Here is a 17,096-nt window from a genome sequence, read left to right as displayed (position 1 = left end):
TTGCATCTCTTTCTGTCCTGCGACTCGCCAGTTGGTGCTCACTTTGGAGACCTGTCACGTGGGACTCTCCTGCAGGTCTGGGGCTCTGCCAGGGGTGGCGGGCCCCTTGCCATGAGACTCGCCTTCCTTTCAAGCAGCAGACCCTTTGGCAGGGTGTTCGAGGTGCTGCAGATCCACAGGGCGGTCTCCCATCCGTGTTCAGACTAGGGCCTGTCCTGCTTAGTGTCTGAAATTGGATGAGGTCAGGCTAGCCTGGGCCGTTAGGAGACCTGTGGAGCCGGAGGGGCTTGAAACCGCGGACCTAGAGAAGTGGCACGTTAAGATGGGGCTGGTGGTTTGGTGCCTGGCACAATTCCTGGATTATCCCTGAGGGGGGAGCGGGGAGTTCAGCTACGCAAAAACTATGCTAACAAACTGAATTTGCACGATCTTTACAAATTGTCATGTTTCACTTCCGAAGCTGTGTTTCTTAAAGTGTCTCAACTCTTTTTATAACATAATAACTTTATTTGGCACTCCTCATCAAAACAGCTGTGGTTAAACAGAACCGGAGACCATCCCAGAGTCCAGTTGCCCAGGTGCTGACAGATTCCATCTGGCTGGGAGCCAGGAACTTGAAACAGCAAGGCTAACTTTTGGCCCTGTTCCTTAACAATGTAGTGCTGATGCTTGGAATGAATTTTGAAAATCCCAGCTGTCGTTTTCCTACTTGTGCTGTTTTCTTTTCCTCCTCCTCCTTTCCGGAGCCCCTTGTAGTTGTGTGATGGGGCCAGCTGTTGGGCTGGTGAGGCTGGAAATCAACCAGTATCAAGAGCCCCCCCCCCCCCCCCCGGCTAATGTTGACCTTGGAAACTTCAGCCAAACTCTCTTGGCAGCCACCAAATTCTTCAGCAGGGTGGCGAGAGGCTGTTCCCTCGGCCTGCCTAGAGCTCCCCTGACTGGTGCTCCAGGTATAAAGGCAGGTGTTGACGCAGAGGCCGCGTGGACGGTAGACCATGGCTCGCTGGGAGGTCGCGTGCCTGTCCCTCGCCTTCTGCCTGGGGGCAGTGAGGGCTGCAAAGGTCAGTGACGGGCAGGGGAGATGGCAACGGATGCCCCTAAAGCCTCTATCCCATGGCGAGGAAGCTTGTGTTCCGGTGACACTTGGAGCTCCTGGTTTACGAATCACACCCTTGGGGTAAATCAAGGTCACTCTTGTCTACTCAGACAGGAAATGGCTCTCAGGGTCTTAGGCGGTAGGTCTTGGCATCCCCGACCACCTGGCCCTGAAGTCTGGAGATGCTGCTGGGGATTGAGCTTGGGACATTCTGCCTGCAAAGGAGAATACAAGCTGTGGCTCTTCCACTGAGCCACTGGGATTGGTTTTTATCTGCCAACTAGTAAATAAGCCTGCTGCAGACTTAATGCAGCGGGCGCTAGCTGGGCTCCGGAGTCTGCGGGGCGCGAGTGGGCCCCAGGAGTCGGCTGGGCCGGTGGAGGTGTGGTGCGGGGCGGCGGGGCACGGCTCGTCCTGGCCCCGGAAGTTGGCGGGGCAGATGCGGGCGTGGGGCAGCGCGGGGTGGCTCGTCGCCCCCCCCCCTGTGGCGCAGGCTACCTTGGGCCACGTGGAGTGTTGTGGCGAGGTGGTGACCTGGCTGGGTGGAGGCGAGGCAAGTCATGGCGGCAGGCGGCTGAATGACAGTTCTGCGGGCGAGGAGGTTCTTTCCTGACCATGCCGGGGTTGTGTTGAAGAGTCCATGATGTTCCCTTTTCTCTTCTGGCCTGCCTTTAGCTGGGCATCGTGAACACAGAGGGAGGCTTTGTTGAAGGGGTTAATAAGAAGCTGGGCCTCTTTGGGGACTATGTGGACATCTTCAAGGGAATCCCTTTTGCTGCACCTACAAAAACCCTGGAAGACCCCCAGCCGCACCCTGGCTGGCCAGGTAAGGTTCTCTACTTTCTTCTGGGGTGCAAAGGATGGGGAGGGGCCATGGATCCGTGGTAGGGCTCACCTTACTAACCAGCTCAGCTTGTACATATTTTTTCCTTACTTTGTGTTATGTAGTCTGGGGTTTTTTGTTCTAGCTATGGGGCTGAATGCCTCGAGTAACAGTGGGTCATTCCCCATTCCTCCTGCCATGTCTTCCAGCAACCTGCTATGGCATGTGCTCTTCTCATCCTGGAAATAATTCCGCCTTCCTGGCTGCACAGCAGAAGTCAGAAATGTCAAAACCTGATCCAGTTACCTGAGGTCATCTGTAGGCCTCAGGCCAGATAACTGAAGCTTATCTTAACAGCAAGAAACTTAAAAAAAAAACCCCAAAAGAAACCCAAGCGGGAAGTTTTGCTCAGTAATAAGGAAAAAGTTTTGACATTTTTGCTAAACATCATGGGATCCCGATTCCCCCGCGGTTGTCCCTCTCTCCATTGGCTCCGCAGAGTGTTTGTGCATGCAGGAGTCAGGATGGGGTTTGGACCCGACTCAGCACCCTTCCTTCCCTCCCTCCCTCCCTCCCTCCCTCCCTCCCTCCGCCCTTAGGCACCCTGCAGGCCAAGGAGTACAAGAATCGCTGCCTGCAGGCCACCCTCCCCCAGACGGACACTCGGGGCAGTGAAGACTGTCTGTACCTGAATATTTGGGTCCCTCAAGGCAAAAAGCAAGGTGAGGTCTTGAAGCGGACTGGGGGGAAATGGGGCTGGGGGCTGGGAGTGGAACATGGGGGGGGGGGGGCTGGTCGCTCCGGATTTGGGCTGGGAAGAGAGGGAGGAACGTTGATCTGATCCCTGGGGCTCCCCTTCCCCGCAAGCCACCCAGGATGCCGTTGTGTGAGGCGAGGAGGGCTTGCACCCTGAATAACTCTTGGTTGGTTTTAAAGGTGCCCCTGCTGGACTCCGGTTTCATTGTGTGAGAAGTCAGCTTTAACACACCCTTCCAGCAGGCCTTGTTCACTCGCCTTGCTCTTCCCTCTCCCGTTTTCTGCTCCAGTTTCCACCCACTTGCCCGTGATGATCTGGATCTATGGGGGTGCCTATATCTGGGGAGGGGGGCAGGGCCCCAACTTCCTGAACAACTACCTGTACGACGGGGAGGAGATTGCCACCCGGGGAAAGGTCATCGTGGTGACCCTGAACTACCGCCTGGGACCCCTCGGCTTCCTCAGCACGGGAGATGACAGCCTTCCAGGTAGGGTCCGGGGGGTGGGGGTGGGGGGGCAGTGTGGGTGTGAGGCCTCCAGCTAAGGCATTCAGAGTCGCTGGTTTTCAAGGACCTGCCAGTCTGCTCTGCCGCTCTTCTATGTCAGCTACTGAGTATTCTGGGATATGGCCTTGCTCACTTCTCACAGTGTGTTGGTCAGTGCTGCTCTATGCCAGGAGTGACCATTGACTACAGTTACCATGAGCCCCTGCCAGAGTGTCACACAGTGGCCAGAGTGGAGGAAGAGAAGAAGAGCTCCTTTTTTGTACCCCACTTTTTGCAACCCAAAGAAGTCTCAAAGTTGACAATCACCTTCCCTTCCTCTCCCAACAACAGGTACCCTGTGAGGTGATTGGGACTGAGAGAACTCTAGGAGAACTGTGGCTTGCTCAAGATACTGAGCAGGCTTTGTGTCTCAATGTTGCTTCCAATCACCTTCCCTCCCCCTCCCCACAATAGACACCCTGTGAAGTAGGGGAGACTGAGAGAGCTCTGAGAGAACAGTGAGTGGCCCAAGGTCATCCCGCAGGGTGCATGAGGAGGAGGAGTGGGGAATCAAACCCAGTTCTCCAGATTAGAGGCTGCTGCCCAATGTAAATGCCCATAAATGCAATCGAAAATGCCTGGCTGCATATTATACAGTATGTTTTTGGGTTAATCAGGACTTGATGACCTGCAGCACAACACACGAACTGGCTCCACTTAGGCAGTGGTGGGAAAGTTAGACCCAGTCGCACACACCTGTCGGCCTGGGAGGCTGTGCTTCACCACGTGCTCGGCCACCAAGCGTCCTCTGTGCCGCACGAGTTTGTTTCCCTACTAAGAGGAGAAGATGCGATAAATCTTCATGGTCATGTTCTCTCTCGCAGACAACCACGGCTGAAGCACTGCACATGTTGCAAATAATCTGCAGATGTGCACCATCAGTGGTTGGTTTCCACCACACAGAGCAGACGGGACCACAGGGGTTTTATCCAGCAACAGCAGCACCTGGAGGCCTCAACACCTTTCCTGAGGCCCACCTGGTGGTTTTTAGAAAGTGGGCGGGGCCGGGGGGGTTGCACAGCTAGTCTTCTGATTGGCCTCTGGAGTTTTTATTGTCTGTGCAGATTTTTAGAAATGTCAGTTGGGCAGCAGCTGCCAACTTGCAGCACAATATCCTCAGCGTGCGACTGGCGATGAGCCGCAGTGGCCATTTTGTGGCTGGCCCCGCCTCTACAGTGCAGAACCCAAAAGGGAAAGTGAAACCCAACCGGCAAAGGTAGGAACCCAAAGGCTGAGCTGCAAAAATAATTTTTAAATTAAAATATATATATTTATTCCATAAAGTGCACTAGTTCAACATATTAAAAACATAGTCATCATAATTTTAAAGCATCCCATTTCTAACTGCACATGGAATAGACCAACAGAGAATGGACCGGACGCGTTTTGACCGCGAGGGGTCTTCCGTGTGGAAGGCCCCCCTGTCTCAAATCAGCATCAAGAGAGGACTCTGTTAGGTGTGGCCCCAACTAGGCGTCTGCTCTGGAGGCCACCTTCTGGCCCCCGTGACTGAGAGCTGGGCAAAAGCAGAGCATGGGGCCCTCTGGAGGCATAGACTTCAGAAGGTGGACACCAGGGCCATGTTGTGGCCGCCATTTTTTTAATGCTGAGATTAATTTGCTTTCACTCCCAGCAGGCCGGCTCTCGGTGGCTTTCGTCATAACAAAATGACAGTTACCACCCATAAAGCCCCAATGTTGTGGTTGGGCTGACCACCCTGGGTCGGAATGAAATTACAAATGTTTCTGCAAGCTCAGAAATGTTGGGGACCCTTGCCTGAAAGACTGATTTATTGAAGTCGAAGGTTTTCGAGCTACAGCCCAATTGGTTAGATGAGAGCCAGAGAGATGGTGAGGAATGCTTGGGCGGCAGAGCTACAAGGATCTGGGGATGTTTGGCAGAGAGCAGAGGAAACCCCACCCTTCAGGCATTCCAGTGCTGCCCTTTCCCCCTCATCCTGAGCAAAGAGACGGGTGACTTTCAAGTCCTTGTCAGCTTGGTTAAGAATGACAGCTTCTAATCTGGAGAGCTGGACTTGATTCCCCACTCCTCCACAAGCAGCCAGCTGAGGGACCTTGGGCTAGTCACAGTTCACTCAGAGCTCTCTCAGGCCCACCTCCCTCACAGGGTGTCTGTTGTGGGGAGAGGAAAGGGAAGGCAAATGCAAGGTGCTTTGAGACTCCTTTGGGCAGGGAAAAGTGGGGCTATAAGAACCAGCCCTTCTTCTTCTTTTAAAAGTCTTGGTCTTTATTACAGCTCCGTTCCATGTCACACCCACATGAAGCGCCGTTGTTTCAAAGCCCCGAAGGTGCACACAGCTGTAAATGAACAGTTCTTTCCCCCCAAATCAGCTCCTGGGAAACCCTGTTCTTTTGAGGGCCCCCTTGTGTTCCTCCTCTCAGTCTGTGCCACGTGAAGCAGACGGCCTTGGCCAGTTTAAACAAGGTAGCAATTCAAGGTTCTGGACGTGTGTGATCCAAAGATAACTGGTTGGCCTTCGTGCCCAAGGCCAGCCTCAGTCCTGTTTGGTTTCTGCCCTGGAGAACCCAAGCGCCTTGTTCTTTTTCTTTTTTGTTTGGAAGGCTGGGAATAGTCCCAGCTCAGTAGCAGTTATCCCAGCTTCAGTGGTATTTGAGATGACATTTCTCACAGCGATCACTTGTTTGACGCAGTCAGTCGGGTAACGTCCCCGTTTTTGCTTTTCAAAATACGGTCACCCTAGCTGGGCAAGTATTAAGGAGGAATAAATGGTCTAGTGTGGATGTCATGGACTAGTGACTAATGACTGGAGACAGTGTGGCTCAGTGGTGGGTGTGGAGTTGCCCCCAGGCCCGTTCTTGGGACGTCCAGTTGAATAAGGATCGTGGGAGGCAAGACCGGCTCTGCCACTACGCCCCTTGGAGAGCCTTGCAGTCTAGTGACCAGGATCTGCTTAGGGCCCCCAGCCCTAAAGGGGAAAAACTTGCCTCAGCCAGGGCCTTCTTGGCCTTCTTGGCTCTGTCCCTGGCCTGGCGGAATCCTCTGCCGAGTGAGATTGGAGCCCTGGAGGGCCTGAAGTTGTCCTGTAGGGTTTGCAGGACGGAGCTCTTCCGCCAGGCCAGTGGCTGAGGAGGGCAAGCCTCAATGGTGGATTTCCTGCCTTCTGGAGGGGGTTGGACTAGATGTCCCTGGAGGGCCCTTCCAACTCTAATTCTATGCTTCTAAAATTGCTGGCCTTCCTAGCCAAGAATCCAGCCAAGCGGAACAACCCTGGAATGACAAATGTGCTCCCCTTCCGCTCCCGGAACAGAGAGGAAGGATGCAGTACACAATTATGTTTAGGGTTTTTAATGGTTTTATTCATGCTGATTTTTTGGGTGTGATTTTTAACATGCAAGCCACCCTGAGTGCTCGGGAAAAGGTGGCATAATAACAGAATAAATAATAGCCAGAAATAACAAGCAAGCGATGGATGTAGCCTGCAGATCTCTTGTGAGGTATGTGCAGCTCCCCTCCTGGCGGATGGCCGGCCACCTTCATGGCTAATTGTCTGTGCTGAATGATCCCCCCTTCCCCGTGGCTTTGTGGGGGCAACAAGGCATTGGAGCTTGGCTTTGGTCCAGCAGCTGGTTTGTTTATTCAGCAGAAGGGGGGGGGGTGAAAGACTGTGTCTCTCCAGATGTCCATGGACTCCCCATGAGCCCCCTCACCCTTGTCTGGGGGGAATTAAGACCCATAGCAGAGAAGGTTATGCGTGAATGAAGCCAGTCCATAGTGGCAGTCTGCCGGAGTGATGCCACCTTGCGAGTAGAGCCCTGCGGGAGGATGGGGGAGAGGACAGCGACCGAAAGGTCTGTGAGCGGCAGGCGAGACATTTGCTGTCCTGATCGGGATGGGCCAGCTAAGCAGAGTCCGCCCTGCTTACGGCTGCCAGCTCTGGGTTGGTCAGTCCCAGGAGACTTGGGGGGTGGAGCCAGGAGTGGGCGGGATTTGGGGTGGGAGAGAACTCAGTGGAGTGTAATGCTATGGGGACCCCCCTCCCAAGCAGCCTTTTTCCTCCAGGGGAGCTGATCTCTTTAGCCTGGAGAGGAGCTCTAGAACATGGAATCCTAGAGTGGGAAGGGACCTCCTGGGTCATCTAGTCCAACCCCCTGCACCATGCAGGACACTCCCATCCCTCTCGCTCACCCACTGTCACCTGCCACCCCCCTGAACCTTCCCAGAATCAGCCTCTCGGTTAGATGGCTCTCCAGCCTCTGTGTAAAAACCCCCAAACATGGAGAACCCTCCACATCCCGAGGAAGCTCCAATCCCAAGGGACGCCCGGGGTCACAACTCAGGGGCAGGCAGAGTTTGCCTCTTGCCTTGGAAGCCCTCCGGGGTCGCCATGACTTGGTGCCCCTTTCCGTCAGCGACGCATCCAGTTTGGTATCCTCTGAGCCAATTTCTGCTGAGGCAGCCCAACCAGGTTCAGGCCACACTAATGGCCATGCGGGGGGGGGGGGGTCTTCTTGCTCCCTTCACTCCCTCGTGCTCGCTTTGGAAACCCTGCGAGTGGGTTGGGGTTGGGGCAGGCCTTAGGGAAACCTGCCCTCCAGCAGCCTGCTTGCCTGCCTTTGACTCCCCCTGCCCCATTTCTGCCCCCTCCCCCAGGGAACTACGGGCTGAAGGATCAGCACATGGCCATCGCCTGGGTGAAGCGGAACATCAAGGCCTTTGGGGGGGACCCCGAGAACATCACCATCTTCGGGGAGTCTGCGGGGGCCGTCAGCGTCTCCTTGCAGGTCTGGGCTCCTCTCTGGGCTCCCGCAGCATTTGTGTGGCTGCTGCTGGCACCTTTCCTGATGGGTCTGGAGGGGTGGGGGCCGGGCGGGGCCTCTGCCCTGCAGGGTTGCTGTTGGCCAAGGACCTCCGCCGGGCTTTTCGCTAGAGACATGGGAGGCCCCTGCCCTCTGGCCAAGGAGGCTGAGGCGAGAGAGGCGTGGAGGCGCTAGAACCAGCCGCACAAGGAAGGGTGTGTTTCCCCCCAGAGATTATCTCCCCCCCCCATTAATTCAGCGCCGTGTGCCAGGGGCGGGGCTAGGCCTTTTCCTGTAATGTGCCTTTTTTAATTGAGAAAAATTGCTCTGCAGACGCTGTCTCCGTACAACAAAGGCTTGGTCAAGCGAGCCATCAGCCAGAGCGGAGTGGGCTTGTGCTCGTGGGCCATTCAGAAGAACCCCCTCTTCTGGGCGACCAAGGTAACGTGGGGCAGAGGAGGAGCAAATCCTGCCGCAATGGGCCCCCCCTCCCCCCCTTAATTCTGCACTTAGGCGGGTGTGGTGCTGTAGTCCAGTGGCCCCCAACCTTTTTGTCACCGGGGACCACTCAACGCCTTTTACTGAGGCCCGGTGGGGGGGGGGGGGTAGTTTACTCCTCTACTCTCAACCACTGCCCTGACGCTCTCTGATCGCTATGGTAATGTTTAAACATCCCTTCAAAATAAGATACAGACATGCCACAACAATGAACATAAGGAACATTTTATTTTCGTGGAAATTTTAACTCATGACAATGACAAATCAATGGGAACCCTGAGCTTGTTTCTCTGCCACAAGATAGTCCCCTCTGGGAGTGACGGGAGACAAGGACACCCGAAGTGTGTTGTAAAGGGCGGGGGGGGGGGAGAGAAGGCGTCCTTCGGGGCCCACCTCCCATTAGTCCGCGGCCCACAGGTTGGGGATGGCTACTGTAGTCAGTGCATGGGATGAGGACCTGGGAGGACCAGTAGTGAGTTCCTGTTCCACTTGGCAGGTTTGTTGGGTCACAGACACACATGCAGCCTAGCCATCCTCACAGGGTTGTTGTGAGGATGTTGGCTGCCTTGGGTCCTCTTTGAAGAGGAAGGCAGAGTGCAGATGGAGTGAACCAAATAAACACCTCGGTGTGCCCAATTCTCGTCAGGGGCGGAAGAGGCTGCTTAAACCTGCTGGCCTCTGGCCGTTTCCCGCAGCGATTCCTTCTGAGCTGCTCTTTCAGGCCTCGGATGAGGGCTGACTTTGTCAGGAAGATGAGTCCTGTGGCCATGGCCCTGTCTGCTACTCGGTGGTGGGAGCCATGCCTGCTGTCCTTCTCTGCACCTGAGGCTTAAACGGCAATCTTCCTCTGAAGAGCCCTGCGGGGTCAGACCAGGGGCCCATCTAGTCAGGCTGGGTCTCACCCAGGGGCCAGCCAGTTCCCCTGGAGGGCCATCAACAGGCACAGAGGCTGAGGCCTTCCTGAGAACATCCGAAGATGCCTGATGGATCAGACCGGCGGTCCGTCTAGTCCAGCATCCCGTCGGGCACAGCAGCCGATCCATGCTTCTGGAGGGAGGGCCCCAAGGGGCCACGGAGGCCGTGGGAGCAGAGCGGGTGACGAGGGCCGCCTTCTGGCTTGTGTCTTGCAGGTAGCACAGGTCGTGGGCTGCCCGACAGACAACACCACCGCCCTGGCCAACTGCCTAAAGGTCACGGACCCCAAAGCTCTGACGCTGGCCTATCACCTGGAAGTGCGCGACCTGCCGTGTGAGCTGTGCGGGAGGCTGGGGCAGGAGGGCCTTGAAGCCTCTCCCAGGGACCTCCCTTGGCCAGAGTTCCCTGGGCTGGGGCTGAGGTTTTAATGGGGTTGCCAACTGCAGGGGGTGGGGGTTGGAGGGGCTGAGAACCCCTGGAGATGGTGGGATATGGGGAGGACAGGGGGCTCCAAGGGCCCTAGGGCACACCCTCCCAAGCAGAGGAACTGATCTCTGGCGGGTGGAGTTGAGCTGTAATTCTGGGAGATCCCCGTTCCCACCTGGAGGCGGCATCCCTGTATTTCTGAGCGCACTGGAGGCGCAGGGCCCCCTCCACCTTGAAAATGTTCACTGCTTTAGCATGAACCCCTGCTCTTAGAGGAGCCCCACCTGCCTGGATTTTCCGTCTGCTACATAGCTAGGAAGGCCTGTGGCAGTGCGTGACTCAGGCAGAGATACAGTGGGCAGCCTCTGAGGTGGATCAATCGCTGCCTCTGAAGCTAGAGCGATCGAATGAGGAGGCAGAGGTGCTGCGGGATTGCTCCTCTGGTGGAGGGGGGAGGCCAGCACCCCCAAGCAAACTGGAGCTCCAAAGGATTGGCTCTCATTGTTTCTTGGCATCCGCCTCAGAGATCCGTTTGCATGAAGGGCCCATGAGACAGCATGAACCTTAGGCGGGCTTTTGACCTCACCAAAACACTTCATCAGGCGAAACAGCAAACCATTTTGAAGTAGGCCATCCCTACGCACGGTGCCTCGGGATCTGCTTAGTCCCTGAGCCCAGGGCTAGCCATGGGGCCTGCTCTGTCTCCCGGTTGCAAACTCCAGAGATCATTCTGGTTACTCTCCTTTCTGGTCAAGTTAGATAAATGGCTTGTTTTGGGGAGAGGGAAGAGGAAGAGGAAGGGAGGGGGGTAGGGATGCCAGCCTCCAGGTGGGGCCTGGGGAGTCCTTGAAATTACGCCTCATCTCCAGACTAGAGATCAGGTTCCCTGGAGAAGAATGGCTGCTTGGGAGGGGGGATTGATTGTGGGGTGTTGTACCCCACTGAGGTCCCTTTCTACCCCGAAATCTCCAGGACTTTCCCAACTTCCGTCTGGGAAGCCTCTCTGCCAGGGGCCAGGAGGGACCTGGGAACACTTGGGGGGGGGGGGGGAGGCTTTCAGCCTCACTCAGATGCTTGGGGGGAAAAGTGCACACGAGATGGGGAGGGGAAGCGGTTTTAGCCAAAGGCTACAGAACAGAGGCTATCTCGTCATAGTAAAAGTGTTCTCAAAAAAGAATCTCTGCCTGCCCAAAGCCGACCCCTCTCCCCCTCCTGTTTCCTGTTTCTGGTTCCCCAAACACACCCTGACCCTGTTTTTTGTTGAAAAACAAACCAAAACTAGAACTCTTTAGTATGAGGGGGGGTCCATGGAGTTCCCCCGAATTCCCCTGCCCGTCATGGGCCTCTGGAGAGCCACCGTAGGGCCATCATGCTGTCTGTTTCTATGACTTTCTCCAGTGACGCTTCTTTTGAAACGCAGTCCTGGGGTGAGGACCTGCGAGCCCTGCAAGGGAGGGGCCCTGCAGCTCCTGGCCGTGGATGCTTTCCCAGCGGGTTTCTTGGCTCAGACCCTCTGGCCGTCTCTCCTCTCCCTGCAGACCCCCTGGTCCACTACCTCGCCTTCTCCCCGGTGGTGGACGGGGATTTCCTCCCTGACACGCCCGACAAGCTCTTTGGCAACGCTGCAGACATCGACTACATCGCTGGTGTGAACAACATGGATGGGCATTTCTTTGCCAGCATCGACATGCCCGCCCTCAACCGCCCCCTGGTGAAGATCACAGCGTAAGGAGGGAAGGAACCTGTGGAGAAACAGCCAGGCTGCGAGCAACCAAGTGGCAGCCTGGCCTTGGGGACCCCGCTAAGAGCGGTGGCGTCTAATCCGGAGATCCGGGCTCGATGTGCCCGCTCTTCCACTTGAACCCTGCTGCGTGGGCTTGGGGCAGTCACAGTTCTCTCAGAGCTCTCTCAGCCTCCCCTCCCTCACAGTGTACCTGTTGTGTGGAGAGAAATGGAAAGGGATTTGTAAGCCGCTTTTGAGACCCTTTTGGGCAGTGAAAAGTGGGGTACAAGAATGTGGCCCTTCCCCTGTGTGCAGCTTCACCACCTAGAGTTCCTTGGAAGAAGAGGGGGTCCAAAACCCACTAGACTGCCTTGATCTTGTGCTGACCAAGCCTAAGCAGTGTGGGGGTCCAGAGAGCCCAACTTGTAGGCTCAGAGTCCCTGAGCTCAGCCTGGATCACACCAAACTCTGATCAGCCGCCCCCTCTCCAACCCCCCTGTCCACTCGGGCTGGGATTTGTGAGCCATAGAGTCAGTCACGGCAGTGAACTACAGTTTCCTTGTGCAGGGCCTGGCAGGAGTTCTGAACCGAGCAGACACCCAAAAGACTCTGGATGTGTCTGGGCTATTCAAGGCTGTAGAAGAGGATTAGAAGAAGAGGAAGAAGAGTTGGTTCTTAGATGCCGCTTTTCTCTACCCGAAGGAGTCTCAAAGCAGCTTCCGATTGCCTTCCCTTCCTCTCCCCACAACAGACACCCTGTGGGGTGGGTGAGGCTGAGAGAGCCCAGATATTACTGCCCGGTCAGAACCGTTTTACCAGTGCCGTGGGGAGCCCAAGGTCACCCAGCTGGTTGCATGTTGGGGAGCGCAGAATCGAACCCGGCTTGCCAGCTTGATTGATGGAGGGTAAGCCTGTCAATACCTGCTGGCCAGGGTGGCTGAGGAGAACCTCCACATTCGGAGGCACTAGTCCTCTGAATCCCAGGGCCAGGAGGCCCCATCAGGGGAGGCCTTGGCCGCTACGCACTGTTACCACCCTCCGGAGGAACTGGTTGGCCTCTGGGAGAGATACACCCCTGGTCTGACCAAGCAGGGCCCTTCTGATGTCCTTAGGAAGGCCTCAGCCTCTCTGCCCTGTGGCCCCTGGGTGAGACAAGATGGTCGAATTGATGGATCTTCACTGGTCTGACCCAGCAGGGCTCTCCTGATGTCCTTAAGAAGGCCTCGGCCTCTCTGCCCTGTGGCTGGCCCTGCAGAGGAACTGGCTGGCCCCTGGGTGAGGCAGGAGGCTGGACTGGAGGGACCCTCCCTGGCCTGACCCTGCAGGGCTCTTCTGAGGGTCTTCTCAGGGGAAGGCCTCGGCCTCTCTGCCCAGTGGCTGGCCCTGCAGAGGACCTGGCTGGCCCCTGGGTGAGACGGGAGTCTGGACTGGAGGGACCCTCCCTGGCCCGACACAGCAGGGCTCTTCTGAGGGTCTTCTCAGTGGAAGGCCTCGGCCTCTCTGCCTTGTGGCTGGCCCTGCAGAGGAACTGGCTGGCCCCTGGGTGAGACGGGAGGCTGGACTGGAGGGACCCTCCCTGGCCTGACCCAGCAGGGCTCTCCTGAGGGTCTTCTCAGGGGAAGGCCTCGGCCTCTCTGCCCTGTGGCTGGCCCTGCAGAGGAACTGGCTGGCCCCTGGGTGAGGCAGGAGGCTGGACTGGAGGGGCCCTCCCTGGCCTGATCCAGCAGGGCTCTTCTGATATTCTTGTCTTCCACATTCAGAGGCACTGATCCTCTATATTCAAAGGCGATCGGCCTCCGAATCCCTGAGTCAGACGGCAACATCAGGGAAAGGCCATGTTGTTGGCCCAGAGGAACTGGCTGGCCTTTGTGTGAGACGGGAGGCGGGACTGGAGGGACCATTACTGTGATCAGCAGGGCTCTTCTGAGGTTAAGAGCTGGCATCCCGCCAGGGCATGGGGTGTCTTCCTTTTAGGTTTCACGCTGGACCTGGCCCCAGGTGTCCAAAGCTCGCACAATGTGGCGAATGCCAGTTTAAACAGAAGTGGAGCCTGCTGGATGGGACCCGTGGTCCTTCGAGTCCGGCATCCTCTTTCATGCAGCAGCCAACCAGTTCCCCTGGGGGGCTCACGGGGGCCCAAGGCCTTCCCCTGCTGCTGCCTCCTGGCCGTGGCTTCAGAGGCTGACCACCCTTGCATACAGCGTCACTGGTGGCCCCTTCTCTGTGAAGGTCCCTCCCCCTTTTAAAGCCACGGCAGTGGATTGCCCAATCCCTCCTTGTGTGCCAAACCCTGAGCCCTGAGTTCCAGAGTGGTGAGGTTAGCCACACGGGGATGCAAGGGAGGGGTGGGATGTAACTGGCTAATAAACAGTATCCTCCCGTTTGTCCAGGGACGAGGTGTATCATGTGGTCCAGGGGCTGACCAAGGAGAAGGGGGCAGACGGCGCCAACGCCACCTTTGCCCTCTACACTCAGGTGTGGAGCGACGGCGTCTCCCAGGAAGTCATGAAGAGGACGGTGGTGGACCTGGAGACTGATTATATATTCCTGGTGCCCACCCAGCAGGCCCTGGAGCTCCATTACCAAAATGCCAAGTGAGTCGTGCCGGTGGGCTTGTGTGTGTGTGTGTGTGTGTGTGTGTGTGTGGTGCTATTCCGGGAGTCAGCCAGAATTGGATCAGGAAGGCTCTGAAAGTATCAGAGGGGCCATAAAGGCCACCTAGGCCAACCCTCTGCTCAGGGCTACTTTTGAAGGGAGTGGAACTCTGTACCTGGAATGCCTGACCTTGCTTGAAGCAGGGGCCCCCACCTTGGTGCCCACGAAGCAGTGTGCTTAGCCAGATGGGGCTTTTGCTCAGCCAGGCTTCTGATTGGCTGTCGGGGGTATGGTCAGCCATGTTGCTTTGTCAGCAGCTGCTACTAGAGCAGAAGGGCCACAGAATCCTAGAGTGGGAAGAGCCAGACAGGCCCTCTAGTTCAGCCCCCTGCCCAATGCAGGGTCAGCCTCGCGAAAGCGGGGGCAATGTTGTGGGCCTGCACTGTACCAGAATGCCAAATGTGCCCCTGGGCTCAAAGAGGTTGGGGACCCCTGGCCTGAAGGATGCCAGCCCCCATTCCCAGCCATCCCCCCTGGAGGGGCCGGTGCCCTGCCTTCCTTAGCCTAGCCTGCCCTCGCTTTGCCACTGGGATCCAGCAGGCTGTCTTCTGCCCAGAGCCTGCCAGTTGCTCCGGGGCCACCCCCCATGGGGCGTGAGGGAGGCAGTTGCCCCTGCCTGTTCAGCCAGAGGAGTTCTCTTTAGCAACGAGTAGTTTTTCCTTGGCTTGTATTGGGAGAAATCTGGTAAGCAAAGCCAGTGCTTGTGGGGCGCCTTCCTTCCTTCCCCCCAGCCATTGGCTCAGAATACAGCCTGTGGCAGGCGTGGTTTTCAGGTTGACTGAGCTCTTAGGAGCGTCCTGCCCTGTTTCAGCTTAGCCTTAGCCTGGGGCCTCCTCCTCAACAGACATGTCTTGCATGGGGGGTTGAGGCCGGCAGGAAATTGGACTCCCGTGCCCAACTGGCTCTCCCTCTCTGCCCCCAGGAGCGGCAAGACCTACAGCTACCTGTTCTCCCAGCCGTCCCGAATGCCGGTTTATCCCAGCTGGGTCGGGGCAGACCACGCTGATGACCTCCAGTACGTCTTCGGGAAGCCCTTTGCCACGCCCCTGGGCTACCGGCCTCAGCACAGAACCGTCTCCAAGGCCATGATCGCCTACTGGACCAACTTTGCCAGAACGGGGTAAGAGAGCGGCATGCGGCTCACGGGGGTCTTCTGGCTGGGCCGCAGGACCCCCGTCTGTCTCTCCAGCCTCAGAGGAATCTGCTTCCCTCTTCACCACGGCTTTCGAGCTGGAAAACCCACTCGGCTCCGTCAGTCTTGAAGCAGACCTGGAGGTGCAGGGAGATGAAGGGTGTCTGAAAAGAGGCAGGTGTCAGCAGGGCTCCAAATGGTCAAGCTGTGCTTTGAAGGGGGGGGGGGGGTCAGAGTGGCCTTTGCACCTGCCACTTAAGCAGGGAGGTCAGGCCTTCCCATGGCTGGGGGGGGGCTGCCCTCCAAGGGAATGTCAATTTCCTCATGTTTAAACTTTCTGGGCCTTCGGCAGAAACGCCAGTCACAGTGAGCCCGAGAGACAGGGGCATCTGGTGCAAAAGCAAGGAGGCCGCCTCCCCGCCCTTCTCGAGGGCCTTTCACGGAGCTCTTGGGGGGCAGCTTTTCCTAGTAGGCTCCCTGCCCCCCCCCCACACACCTTAACTGCACCTTTTCCCTGAGGAAATGTGCCTGGTCAAGCCAGCCCCCATGGTCAGGGGAAAGATGTGCAGGGTCTGTGGAAGAATCTCCGGGTTTCCTTGTCAAAAAACCCTCAAGAAACCAATTGGCATAATTTCGTCTGGAACTGTGGAGCTGGCACCAGCAGGGGGCAGAGTTGGGCACCGGCTAGAGGCCAGACACAGCTGAAAGGCGATTCCTACATGCCAGGGGCTCATGGGAATTGTAGTCTATGTACATCTGGAGAGCCACAGTTTGGCCACCTCTGGCTCATGGGATTTATAGTCCACGGGCATCTGGAGAGCTGCAGTCCCCTAGGAATTGGACAGCCAGAGAGCCGCAGTTTGGCTACCCCTGCCCCCTGTAATATCAAATGAGCCCCCCTACAAAAGACACCCCCATGAAAACTCCTTGAAAGTACAGAATGGTTTAGAAATAACAACTGTGCCGATGTTGCTGTTTAAATAGTTTTTACCGTACCTGTTACTCATGATAATGGTGTACAGGGCCCTGCACTGACTTGCCGGGAGGGGGATCTATCAAAGTCCAATAAATGGTAAATGATGTAGCCAGCTCAGAGGCACCACTCTCGGAACCGCCCCGGCTGCAGAGTCCGTTCGTGGAGGGTCCAGTTGGCACCGTGGTTCTGGTCCTGGAGTTGCCCCACCCCCACCCCACCCCCAGTCTTGCTTTCTGCTGAGCTGCATGTTTTGTTTCGCCAGGGATCCGAACAAGGGCGAGTCGACTGTGCCCATCGGCTGGGTCCCCTACGACCCTCAGCATGGCTACTTCCTGGACATCAACAAGGACCTCAACTACGATTCTGTGAAGCAGGGACTGCGGTCTCCTTACGTGCAGTTCTGGAGCGTCACCTACCGCAAGCTTCCCAACGCCGTCAGCCCCACGGAGCAAGAGTAGAACCCGCGGTCCAAAACATTAAATTTGAGCTTGCCGCCGTGTGTGTGTGTGTGTGTGTGTGTTCACAGCAGGTGTTCCCTTTGGGCTGCCCACAAACACACCTCACCATACCCTTTTTTAGGCTAGGGAATAAACCGCTTTCAGTTGTAAAGTGCCACAGAGTCAGGGCAGGAGTCGCTCACATGTTCTTGCGGTCTAGAAAACGGAATGAAGCTTTAAACATTCGTGGAGGATTAATTCTATCCACGGCTCCTAGCCAGAGTGACTGAGGGGAACCTCCACATCCAGGGGCACGAAGCCTCTGAATCCCAGGGC

The 17,096-nt window shown here is 56.7% G+C and overlaps 1 protein-coding gene across 1 annotated transcript; it reads left to right on the top strand.

The window, feature by feature from the left end:
• Positions 1-127: 127 nt before the first annotated feature.
• Positions 128-16,822, top strand: CEL (carboxyl ester lipase). Its single transcript, XM_077305887.1, has 11 exons — positions 128-1,061; positions 1,772-1,922; positions 2,519-2,641; positions 2,966-3,163; positions 7,853-7,983; positions 8,332-8,439; positions 9,627-9,744; positions 11,376-11,562; positions 13,951-14,154; positions 15,138-15,335; positions 16,586-16,822. Exons 1-11 carry the CDS (start codon positions 996-998, stop codon positions 16,779-16,781), a joined length of 1,680 nt encoding a protein of 559 aa, XP_077162002.1. The 5' UTR covers positions 128-995; the 3' UTR covers positions 16,782-16,822.
• The last annotated feature ends 274 nt before the right edge of the window (positions 16,823-17,096 follow it).

Source organism: Paroedura picta, chromosome 12 (assembly GCF_049243985.1).
Source record: "Paroedura picta isolate Pp20150507F chromosome 12, Ppicta_v3.0, whole genome shotgun sequence".
In the NCBI taxonomy this organism is placed as follows: domain Eukaryota; kingdom Metazoa; phylum Chordata; class Lepidosauria; order Squamata; family Gekkonidae; genus Paroedura; species Paroedura picta.
This window is presented reverse-complemented; position numbering and strand designations above follow the sequence as displayed.